Source organism: Neopsephotus bourkii, unplaced genomic scaffold (assembly GCF_033783945.1).
Source record: "Neopsephotus bourkii isolate Nb327-2 ecotype Australia unplaced genomic scaffold, CSIRO-AGI_Nbou_v1 NB_795, whole genome shotgun sequence".
NCBI lineage: Eukaryota > Metazoa > Chordata > Aves > Psittaciformes > Psittacidae > Neopsephotus > Neopsephotus bourkii.
In genome coordinates this window covers 1,130,655-1,143,209 of record NW_026901291.1, presented here as the reverse complement: position 1 = coordinate 1,143,209, position 12,555 = coordinate 1,130,655, and the positions used below count along the sequence as shown (strand labels likewise).

The 12,555-nt window shown below is 42.2% G+C and overlaps 1 protein-coding gene across 2 annotated transcripts in view; it reads right to left on the bottom strand.

The window, feature by feature from the left end:
* The window catches only part of GALNT9 (polypeptide N-acetylgalactosaminyltransferase 9), a 141,518-nt gene that overhangs the window by 80,660 nt on the left and 48,303 nt on the right, over positions 1-12,555 (bottom strand). For both annotated transcript variants that reach the window (XM_061355324.1, XM_061355325.1), the window contains 2 exons: positions 10,389-10,555; positions 8,224-8,398 (listed from right to left, as the gene is read on the bottom strand). In XM_061355324.1, coding sequence (XP_061211308.1) covers positions 8,224-8,398; positions 10,389-10,555 — 342 coding nt within the window. The remainder of the gene's footprint in view (positions 1-8,223; positions 8,399-10,388; positions 10,556-12,555) is intronic.

The window sequence follows — 12,555 nt, the reverse complement described above, 5'->3', positions numbered from 1 at the left end:
TAAAGTCAGATTGCTGAAAGTTGTTTGGGAAAGAATGTGAAGAAAATATTTAGCAGCCACTCTGAATTTTCAGCCCTCAATGATATCTGTGACTGTGTTCATCTGCCTTGTGTCCTGGAAAAGCTAATCCGGGTCCTTATTTCCTTCGTTACAAGAACAATCCACTCCCTGTGCTGCTGCTGCTGTCATACCAGCCATCACCAAACCATTCCTGTCACTCTAGGGTTGACTGAATTCTTGTGTTTTTCCAGTTGCACGGCTTACATTTCTTACCACCTGACTTGGTGCTTTGCATCTGAATGTCACAAGGAGGGATCTCTGGAGTGAAATACAGCAGTCAGATCAAAATACACAATGAAATTTCATTAATCTCTGCCAACCTATTAACTTAAAATCTCAGAGTTTGAACTTTTGCAAATCGGAGGTGTCCAGAAGCTGTCCATGTGTTGGAAATTCTGTTTCAGTCCCCTGCACTCAAGAAATACAAATGTTGAATATATTACTACTTCAGTAAGTGCCGATAGTTCTACCCTCAGGTTACAGAAGTAAAATGCCATGCCAAAGCTGTGCAGTGAATGGGTATGAAAGCAACTGCTGGAACTTCATTTTCTCCTTTTCCCTCTTTTCACCCGGTGGAGGTTATTTTCTTTCTCTGTATCCACATGTGAAAGTCTCATCCCCGCAGGTATTGGGAACAGTAAAGGTTCAGTATCTGGACAGACTGCAGCAATGCCCACAATATGCTTGCACCCACAAGTAAGAGAGCAGGCTCTGAGTCACAAATGGAAAGAGAAAATCTAATGCAGAGTTGTTCTCCATTACTGAGCACAACTCAGAGTGGAGAGCCTGTTAATTAAGCAACTTACACCTGAGAGGTTTCACACCTTGTCTTACCTGATCCGGGACAGCAGAAACAGCAATGGGGCATTCAGACCCAATCACCAGCTCATCCCAGTGAGATCCACAGGAACATTCAGATCCCAGGTTCTGCCCATGCCCTCTGCACCACCATCACTGCTCATGCTCTGTTCTTCCTGCCAAGATCCCTAGGCAATGGCCAATGAAGGACTATAAGCTTGAACAGGACTGGGTAATGAACTGTGCTTACATTGCTTATCTTAGGTAATCCATGAGGTACAAGGGGTTCTTTATTGCTATTCATTGCTAGCAAAACCCAGCCTTGGAGTAGTTCTATTAGGCTCAATAGACTTACACAGTGTCTTTGTCTCCGTAAGCTGAGCTGCACATTCATCAAATCCTTTGTCAACATGGTGGGTAATTCTGGCTTTGTCTAATTGCTTCAGGTTTTTCAAAGGATTATGATTAAATCTTTTCTAGTAATTTCTATTTTTTTCAATACTAATTTTAAGCTGCTCCATTATTATGCAGATTTACCCAAGCTCTTTACAGACACCAGTGTTCCTTCCCATTTGGGTTTGGGTTTTTCCCTTTTCTTGCTTTTTCCACTGTGCGTCTGCAGAAGTCAGGTGCTCCTGGCAGCTCCAGGACTAGAAGTGGAAGAGATTGCTGAAGTCCAAGTGTGTTCAACATGCTGTGCTGATGAGCTGCAGAGTGAGTTGTTTGAGTATTTCCTTTCCGCATGGCCAGTGCTGGCAGCGAGGCAGGATTCAGCCCTGCCTGATTAGGTACAGATGTGAATTTTGGGATCCATCTGTTTTTCACAGATACAAAAATATTAGGTTCCTAGCCTGTATGCGAGTCAACATACTTTATGGGCATAGAGCAGCATATATTGTTAACAAGTTATTTACTGAAGCAAGAAGAAAAATTCTCCCAGGCATATTCATAGACATGATGGATTTCAGCAAACTAAATATAATGAAAAGATTCAGCTTTATAGGCAGTGGATCACATCATCCAGTTCTTTGTTCCACCTAATAAAACCCAAGCAGACAATTCAGGACATAAGAAGTTCCTCCCCTCTGTCCTCTCTAAAAGTATGTATCTGTCAGCGTCCTCCTCTCACTCTGCATAGATTTCTGGTGAGCTGTTAAAGCCAGAGAGAAAGGACAATAAATTTAGTTCTCTTACAGCCTCCACTAGACCAAAGAGTAATTTTCATTTGGTTTTATTTATCTGAAGCAGCTCCAGAAATACAGTAACACATGGCTGAAGTCTCATCCCCAGGACTCAGCCCTGTGATTGGGAGTGCTTGGTTGAAGCTACACAGAGCATACTGCTGTCCCATGGTTTTGGTGGGCTTCCCACAGGCACAAGGCTGTACTGGGAGGAACATCCACAGCGGGTGCCTTGGTGATTGCTCCTTACAGAAACTCTCTCAGGGAGTTTGTGCAAGGAAGCTCTGATCAGAGGCAAGTTTACAACAAAAGATGTGCTGATCTGTCTAGCAGATCCATAAACACAGCACATGCGTTTCATGCATTTAATGCTTTTGCCTACCAGTGGGGCAGTTTCTGGATTAACACTGGATTTTCCAGAGGTGTTGAGTCCCATAACTTCAGTGGAAGCCCCAGCAATGCCAGTACTGTGGGCCTCAAAGAATAAGTGCTCCCAAGATAAAGAGTTGGAAAAGAGTTATAAGGCAGAGTACAGAATAAGCTTGTAAGAAGATCATCCGAGAGCAAAGGCAGGGGTCATACTGTGATCACACAGGCTTCTCTAATCCCATTGTAAGCCTACCTCTGAACACATATGCAGTCTGTATTTAATATTGGGCCAACCCAGAGCAGCTCAAACTCCATGGGAAACCACAGCAAACAGAAATTGTCTGCTGTCTTACATCCTTATCAGGCAGTCGGAGTGCTCATACCAACCAGGAACTCTGATTCTTCACAATGCTGAAAAGAACAGCATCTTCCAGATGAAAATTAGATAAACCCAAGTTACACATAAGCTCCTCACACACATAATTATATAATGCACCCCTATGTAAAAACACGACAGGAATAAGCACACATAACCTAAGGGAAGCCACACACATGCTGCAGGCCAGATCCTCTGCTGCCCAACGCTCCTGCTTCAACGGACGTCAGTGCTTCAGGGATGCTTTGCTAACACGCATCGCCTGAGGTTCAGACCCAGAATACCTTTCAGTTCTTAATTAGAATGATTGTACTACAGCTTGTTAACACCTCCTACCCTCCCCCCACCCAAATGTCACTTGTTCTGAATTTGTTCAAAAGTACAAATTTCCTAACTGACAGAACTGCATTGGAAAATGTCTCTCTTAAGTTCTGCCCTGTCCAAGCGGGTACCCAAATGCTCTGACTTGTGGCTTCTTTTGAGAGAAATCTTTTCTTCCTCTTCACCATCGCTATTAAAGTCTTTACTTCAATAAAAAATGAAGAAATAATATTAAGAAAAAAAAAATTTTCCCCCATTTCACGGATCAGATTATTTACTATTTTTTTCCCTTGCAAAGACTTAAGGAAGAGTCCTCATAAGTCATATATGAAAGACAACATGGTCTCATCTTCTAGATTTTACGGCTCAGTGGGTTTAACACTGTATTTTACTCTGGCTGTACCACTGTCAGGTACCACAAAGTAAAAACTTAACACAGAAATGTAAGAATAAAACCTGTGTAATCTGAGAGCTTATTCTGCCTGTGTTTTACACACTACCTCACATCTCACTGGTGATACACATTTATCAGATGCAGACAAGCAGATCGACTGACATTCATAATTCTTCACTGAGGCCAATGGAGGAGTATTGAATGCAGGATGCTTTTCCTGTAAATAAGTGTTCCAAGAACTGAAAAAAACCCCTAAATTTCAATACTCCCTTTTCTTGGTCTCTAAGAGGAGAGAGAAATTCCCATCTGTTCTACCTGACATCTCTATCAGCATTCCTCTTTTCCAGGGGAGGTTTCAGACCTGCAGCCCCCAGCCAGAATGGAGAGAATGCAGCTTAAACGCCTGCTGGAGAGTTAAAGATCAGCTCTTAGGCTGCCAAATCTGAATAGCTCTTTTCTGCACCACTGAAAAGCAATGAGGACGCTTCAGTGAACACTCTAGGTTGTTTAGGTAGATGAATAGTCGAAGTTGCTTTTCTGGCATGTCCTCTTGTATGTACGCTGGCACCATCCCACAAAGCTGAAAGGCGCACATGGCTTATGTTGCACACTTCCCTCTCCACTCAGATAATATTAGCTCACTTTTTCTATCTAAAACGTGTATTGCATTAAATTACCAAGTGGATCCCAAGTGATGGTAGAGGCTTTGCACGAGAAAAAACTCCCTCAATAAACACATGTGCTTTCCTTTGCATTTGCATAAGTAAAACTTCCAGGTCAAACTTACCATGGTACTAGGCATGCTGCAATGAGCCATGTCCTGAGCAAGAGGGATAGGCTGAACCCTCCAGGGGAAGGGACTGCACAGGAGAAGGAGCAGTCGAGCAGTTCTCCCACTAGAAGGAGAGAACCATCCAAAGAGCCACCCAAGCTTGAACAGGGATGTGCGGAGTTTGCTCCTTGCAGAGGTTGGCTTGTTAACATGAAAATATTAACAAGGAGCTTTCCCATAACCATGTCTGTGTTACAGAGTGCTTGGGATAATCAAAGTCAGTAGAAGGACAGGAGGAAATCAACTTCCTTTTTCCTTTAACATATCTTCTTGAGAATCTGTTGCTAATGGCCACAACAGCAAATGGCACCACCATACTGCAGCGTAAAATAAGATCTGCAAAGTAATATCCATAGACCTGGGGATCCTGATCTTTAGCTCTTCTTAGTTCATTAAAATACCAGTTTTCTATATTTATAAAGCACTGCCAACTTAAGGGATAATGCATAATGATGGGATGTGTGTGGCACCATCTGATGGATATTCAGTATTTCAGGTCCACTTTCTCATGTCTGGTTGTCTCTGTCTCTCTGGTCTATTGAAATATTGTGATTAAATCCTCTTACTCCACTGCTTCCTTACTGATACTCCCCCTTTGTCTGGCAAAATTTTAATTACTATGGTACTGCATAACTCCATTCAGCGCTCTGATACCACCACTGTGACAGGAGCAAAAGCAATTCCCTAAGATAGAATGCAAGTATAATACTCTATCATTATGTCTTCCTTATGGCTCCTAGTACTCTCTTTATGGCTGCTAATATACTGTGGTCTCTGCCTTTCTCTTACTGATTTCTGCTCTCCTCCACTAAATGTGTCCTTTTCCTTACCCAGAGATATAACACCCCATCTCTGCTATCTCTTTCCTGCTCCCAGATATAATGTAGTGAAGTTCTCTTCCCCTTATCATGTTATTCTTTCCCATCTCTCAAAGACAGGAGGCTATATAATGCTCTACATCTTCTGCAACACAATTAGCAGCCGGGAGGCAATGGTCTGTACTCAGTGTTACTGTGTGTTGCTTAAAGCACAGTGGGTGGACCTAATAAAAAAGTAAGAGCAGAAACACTGAAATCTTCAGAGGACTGAAGGGAAAACTGAATTAACAAGCTTAAATATGCCCCCAGAGGGGAATGCACAGGAGCTTTTCATACCTATTGGTTCTGCTGGGTTGCTAACTCCTCCTGACATTAAGTACAGTTAAAACCAGACATGGTCCTACTGCAGGGCAGGCAGAATTTTACATGTGAACTGTACACGTACATTATCATGTAATTTTAACTTAAAATTCCATTTGAGCATCAATAGTACTGGCCTCCCTTTCAGCCAGTCCTCTCCACTTCTGCTCTCACAGCAGCAGTACTGGTTCACGTTATCAGAAGCCTTAAGGGGAACAGGTCAGTAGAAAATCTCTGCACTAATACATTTCAACACCTGAGAGGCAAAAAAGCAGCAATTAAGCACAGCAAAATAAATAATTCAATAGTTAATTTGACCTGCTGGGTTGTGGAGTATTTCTTTATAACCTACCAGATTGTATTTTAGTTTACAAGAAGTGTCCCTAGAGAGTAATGCTGTGGAAGCCCATAAAACGCTATAAAGCAGTGAAAGGCAAAGGGTCACTCGCAAATGGGGCAACTATTATTTAAAGAAGAGGGTTTTTTGTTGTCAGTGTCCTGCATATTTCATGAGAAAGTGATTAAGTCCTTCTATGATTCTTTATGAATTAATCTGCCAACTGCTTAGGCAGGTAAAGCAGCCATAGATTGGAAGACTGAAATTGCACTGCTTGTACTTGAATTTTAGATGGAACACAAACCAAACAGAAAGCTAATGCTCTGTTCTGTGGTAAAGGAATTGGCTTCTTTTTAATTGCCTCACAAATAATCCATAGACAGCTTTGAGTGGGAGCAATCCACGTGTCCTCTGGAGACATGAATATACATTGAAAACAGGGGAAATATTAATGCAAGATGAGAGTTAATAGGAGAACAGAACAGCGGTACTTTAGCAAGGTACTGCTGCATTACTACTGCATTTATAGGGCTATGGAGTAGGGGTAATGTTAACCTGGCGGGAAAAAAGAAAGCTGTCCAGATGGAAGGATTTCCAGTCCTCCTAGTAAAAGACGAGATGGAAATTGAGATGACAGGCACTGTGTGTGCACAGGTGGACAGAACTGAAACTAGAGGGAACCAAGTAGAACAAGGTATGAGATGGCTGTCAGAGGTGGAGGGGAACAACAGCAGCAACACCAGAAGGGAACTCTGAGCCTCCACATGTGGCTCTGAAACAAAGGGATCTGCAATGCTTCCAGGGAACGATTGCTATTCTCATTTATCCTGTGTGGCTACTCCAGAAGCCAAGTGGTCTCACAGCAGCTGCACAGTGCACTGAGACTTCAACACACTTCTTGAAAGCAGCGTACACCAGGGAGGATGCACTAAAGCAAATGCTCTTACCTCTGATATGCACACATTGTTATTTACTGAGTAGTCTAGCGTCCTGCCACGCTGATCTCAACCATTTCTGATCTTGATGCAAAGCAGTGAGGTTTAAGAAGCTCCAGACCAACCTAAAAGCCACAATAAACCCCCCTTCATCCTTACTGACACCACCACCTAGCTCCTCTGGGCAGATTACATCAGTAAGATCTCCATGTCTGTACAGAAGTGGTAACAAAATCCTCTGCGAGGGTCAGAAAACCTTAGCTTGGGCAGGAGAAGCACCGGAACAGCACCCTCAGCACACTCTCCCCTGTCCCGGATCCTGTCCAATAGCTGATGTTACACTGCATGAACAGTTGCAATGATTTGAAATATTTAGCTGCTTTAAAAGTAAATATATAAATTAAACCAGCTCTTAGGTTTCTAGAAAATTACTACAACTGCTATTATGGTCTTTCACAGTCCTGGGGGAAAAAACTCACGGTGAACATAAACCAGCTGCACTACAAGACTTATTTTATTGCATCTTCCATTTTATCAAGATATTCATGAAAATACAAAAATAAACACTCTACTCCTCTGCAATTAAGTTTATCTCTGGTTGTAAGTACAGCTATTTTTAGTTTTAATTTGGGGATATCTCCCAGAACTGCAGAGCATAATCAGCTCCACCACAACCCTGCATCATCAGCATCAAAGACAAGTCTATCTTTGGAAAATACACGTTTTACTCACTGAAGGTCCCAGCAGCCCTTTTCGAGCTGACAATGAGGACCAGTTGCTCCAGTCCCGACTTCCAGTAATGCCAAACATCGGCCACTAAGTGGTGCTACAAAGATTTATTCCAACTGCAGATCTGGCCCATTAAGCCCAAAACTGCACTTGCCACAGCTGATATTGCTCCCTTGAGAAACAAAGGGGATGAGGAAAGGTGTGCTCATTTCAAGCCCCATTAAAAATGCAGGAAATAATTCAATGTTTCCCTCAAATGAAATGCAAAGAAAATGTATGAGGAAACCAGATTGGTATTCAAGTTTCTAAGAAGGAATTGCAGAAAATGACAAGAGATAAAAAAAAAAGAGTAACTTGCAAGCATGCATCTTCCACCAGCCCAGAGCCTCTTTAATGGTGTCTCCCCATTTGACTGGTTTGGAGGTTTTGGATTCATTGTGGTTTAAACTACTTCTCTCTCCACTGAGCTGTACAAGAGCAGGCACAACAGCCTTCCTATGGATCTTGCAGCCATTCCAAAAGATTGTCAGAGCTGCTGCAATAATCAAGATCATTATTCAGAAGTAATTGCTATTGTGATAAGAGCAGCCTACAGCCTCATCCCTACAGTTATTCAGCTTTCCTGCTACTGAGCAAATCTCTTTCACAGCCTTGGAGATAAAGAGCATGGTGCAACAGTAATGCTCTCCCTGCGGGAACAGCCAACAACTTACCAGCCAATGTTGAACTCAACGTGAGCATCAAAGAACCCAACAACAGGAGATGTTGCTGCTTTCCAGCCTTGGATTCTGGCTCGAATCAGCCCTTCTCGTTTGGTATTGCGCACTATTTTCACCAGCCCTGGGTATCTTTTATTGACATACTGGTCCAGATTAAATTTTAGCTCAACTGCAAGACAAAAAAACCCAAATAAATATTCAGAATGAGAAAAGCCCTGAAACATTATGTTTTACTTTCATTTATTCTGCAACCGAAAGGGAAAGACATCCTGAACTATTCCTAAACACTTAAGTCTCACAGATGCAAACCAAGTACCCCAGCTGTGGCATGGACTAGTTCCAGGGGGCTCAGCTCAGAGAGACCTGCACAGGTTTAATCTCATGGATTTGAGTACTGTTTTGAAGGGGTATTTTGTATAAATATCATTAAATGCTCTCTATTTTAACCCTCTGATTGTTGGCATTAGGGTACAACTGGCCTCTGGAAGAGCAATTCTGACCTTATGGCACTGTAACAGTCTGCAATTTTTTACAGTCTGGTGGTTTGTTTTTCTGATTTATGCTATTCATTAAGAGTTTGAAAAATAACCTCAATGGATTTTGGGTCAAGACCTAATTCAGCTCACAATTAATTTGCCTTAATTTTAAAGGTTTACCCTTAAATATAATTAAGACTCCTCAATACTAGGCTTCTTCCCCATTCAACTAAATGGATACTGAAGATTTCAAATAGACTTCTCTTTTGTTCATTTTCAGGCATTCAACCACAGATGGAGCAGAACTCATTCACTCTTTATTCAGCTTCATTTCAATAGGCTTATGAACGGGCGAATTACCAAAATGCTCTATTTTTTTAAATCAATCTAGTTTGGTAATTCATTTACACTGCAGCTTATTCATAATGAGGCTTTTACTCAAATATATTTATTAGGAAAACTAGTAGAAGCTTCCAGGACATTAGAAGCCTCATTCTTCTGATCTATATTACACAGTAGAATCATTATCAGTGAAATCAAAGACCTGATAAATCTCCAGCTATCTAGAAGAATGACAGAGAAAAGCCATATAAGAGTTCACTGAGAAACAGTGCATCCAGTTTTCCTCTGTATCAGACTGACTCAAACACTTTGCAATCTCACGTGATTACTCCATAGGTTACACTGCTGTAACTGAAAGTAGAACTGGACAAAAAATCTCTTACATCTATAGGTTTGGGAATTAATTTTTGTTTGGCACTTATTTTTAGTGATTTGTTCTCTCAACCCTCCTTTCTCTTTGGGGATCTGGAAGAGAAACAGCAACTTCAAACTGAATGATTTAAAGCTGCTCATCTGTGGAGGAACTGCTAAACTTGAGCCTTATTTTAGTAAATATGATTTGAGAAGATGCATCAGTTGCAGAAGTGTAAGGCACAGCAAGTTAAATCACAACACCGCTGCTAGTCACCTGTACCCTAAAAGTTCTTCAAACCTTCCCGACCTGTGAAACGAGTTGATCAACAGCACCCTTATGCTCCCCAATATTTTGATTTTTGAGTGCTGTGGTAGAAGTGTTGTTTTTACATTAATGACTGAGATAGCCTGAAATAGGCATGCACTTTGTGCCCATTCTGTTTCACTCTCATAGTCTTAATTTACCCCCTAGCTCAAAATTGAAGAATCTGTTGCTGCACTTTTCCTTGGAAGCAGAATTTCAACTTTTAGTCTATTAATGACGATATTCCTCTGGATCTGAAAATCTTGAGAAAACTGTCATTTCTAGATTAAGATTGCCCATACAAATGCCATTCATCCTGTGAAGATTCCAATGAAATCAGCAGGGTTTATCCACATCATGATTACTTGTTATACAAATAGTTCATATTTACTCACAACTTTGTGTAAATGGCTCAATCAACCTTCTCATCAACAAACTCTTGTAAATTCTACTGACTTCAATAAGAGGTATGTTAATTTACACCATCTTGTGATCTCGCTTGTTAGCCATAAATCAGTGTTGCATGTATGACCTTCCTCTGCTTGCTATTTAAATGCAGAATGACTCAATGCTTTTTCACCCCAACACTGAAGAAGGAAAGGCATTTCAGCTCATAGTGACCAAACTCTGTTTGGATGCCCATTAACCACACCGTATTTACAGAAGAAGTTACTTGTGCTCACCATTGTCACTGTTGTCATCCACCAGAATGATCTCCTTGAGCAAGTGTGATGGGGTGTGATTCACAACGCTGTGCACAGAGCGCAGGATGACAGACAGTGCCTCATTTACAAATATAAAGACCACAGAGATCTGGGGAAGGTCCTCCAGGTAGGTCATCTGTTTGCATCTGGAGAGAAGAAAGAAGTGTTAACAACCAAGCAGCCACTGGGAGGTAAAACAGACTGAAGAGTGTCTTTTCCTCATCACTGTCCAGCATTTAGGGACTTGCAGGCTTTGTTCTTTCTAACCCCAAAGATGCACATAGTAAAAGCTCAATAGAAGCAACACAGCTAGAAGCAGTAGCCTCAGTGAAAATCAAAGTGTCTGCATGCACACAGACTTGCAGCAGCTCTCATTCTCCCGAAGGTTAAAAGCATCTCTTGGAAACCAAAGAAATACCAGTGAGTTTGCTCAGAAACAATCTGGAGAAAGCACACAACACTATAGCCTATCTGTGCGCCCTGGAGCACCATCAGAAGGTCTGCTCTTAACTCAGTATTAGAGCTCATGCTTTTAAAACCAGGACCCGCTCAAGCAACTTTTGCGTTTGCCCACACAAAGAGCACTTGCCACCTTTCTCATTCTGCAGTTTGTGCAGCAAGAACAAAGGCAGGATATCTGTTGTACAGAAACACACTTGCCCCAATGTTTGCAAAGCAGCTCTGCTCTATCTGAGATGTCACACTGGTAGGTACCTGCATCCCGAGATTCACAGTTCGCTTTCGCACTTGCTCACTTACCCATATATGTTGCAATACACTAACTAGAGTAGAAAAATGGAGGCCTGGAGAAGTTACACAGCACAGAGCAGAGCCTCTGCTCCCAAGCCCCCAGCCCATTTCCCCCCTAACACCATGCTGCCTTGTTTAATGGAATTCTCCCCACTAGCTAAGATAGTAACTTTAAAAACGTGTTCTCACAGTCAAAATCCATCCAGAATTACCATAGCAATTACTGAACCTGCTCTCTGAAACACTGCTAATGATATCACAGGAAATGACTTTTCCTGCTCTTATCAAACTTTCTGACCTCTTTCTCATTACTTTGGCATAACAATCCCTTTCCCCCCCACTACTGGCAGTCAGGGGCATGAGGAAGGTGACAAACGCTTGACTGGTGGGTAACCTCTGGAAATCAGTTATGAATTCTTGCAATTATTCATAATTCCTATTCAGCCCAGCTCTATTTGCTCAGACACTCACGTACCTGTCATTCAGGGTTACCACAGCTACTTGCTGGTGGCCAGCACCATACTGAGGACCACTGCGTACAACTTCTGGCTAAGCAGCATTCTTTTACAGTCTGAAAATAAGCCTGGAACAAGGACAGAGATTTCCAGGAGCTGAATGCTCTATCGCAACCTCCTTTGTGAATTCCCTTTTGAATGTGATTTTCCTCTTGACCACACCAACACATCAAAGAAGTCCATCAGAAATATGTCACTCACAGGAAAGAGCCATCGGTTAGAAACATGGACCTTGCAAGATTTCCCTTGTTGAGGGACGTCTTCGATTTGATAGCAATTTGCTTCAGAGCTTCACTTGCATCAGCAGGACACAGCAAATTGCATCTCAGTAAGTCAGACCGGTATGCAGGGAGTGGGTGCATTGCTGGTGGAAGTGAGGCAGAGGAGGGATCTCACCCCAGGTCATGCATCCTGGTGGGGTCCTGCATCAGCACTCAGAGCTAGCACAACATAAGGAAAGCTAAGAAACCACATAGCCAAAGCCTGGAAACAGCAAGGCAGAGGAGGAGGAAGTACAGCAAGAATGAGAGTGCAGTCAAAGCAGCAGCTGCAATGTGGAGGAACAAGCAATCAAAGGAAATATGGGATGAACACAAATGTCAGAGGCATCTGAGGAAGGACCAAAGTATTTTGCCTAAGAAAAGACAGGGAACCACTGAAATAGTACAGGACTCAGTGAATTAGGCATTGCTTCCTTTATCTTCTGATCCCAAACTTTTGCTAAACTCTTCTGGAGTAAGAGGTATTTGTTTTACTGGTGATGAACTGAAAGCCCTGTGCACCCAGCCACTTGCTCCTGTTTAGACAGAAAGGTTGAGTGGAACTGATATCCAAGGCTTTCCCTCCACCCTCCCCCTTAGGTTCTGAGAAAATCGGGATTT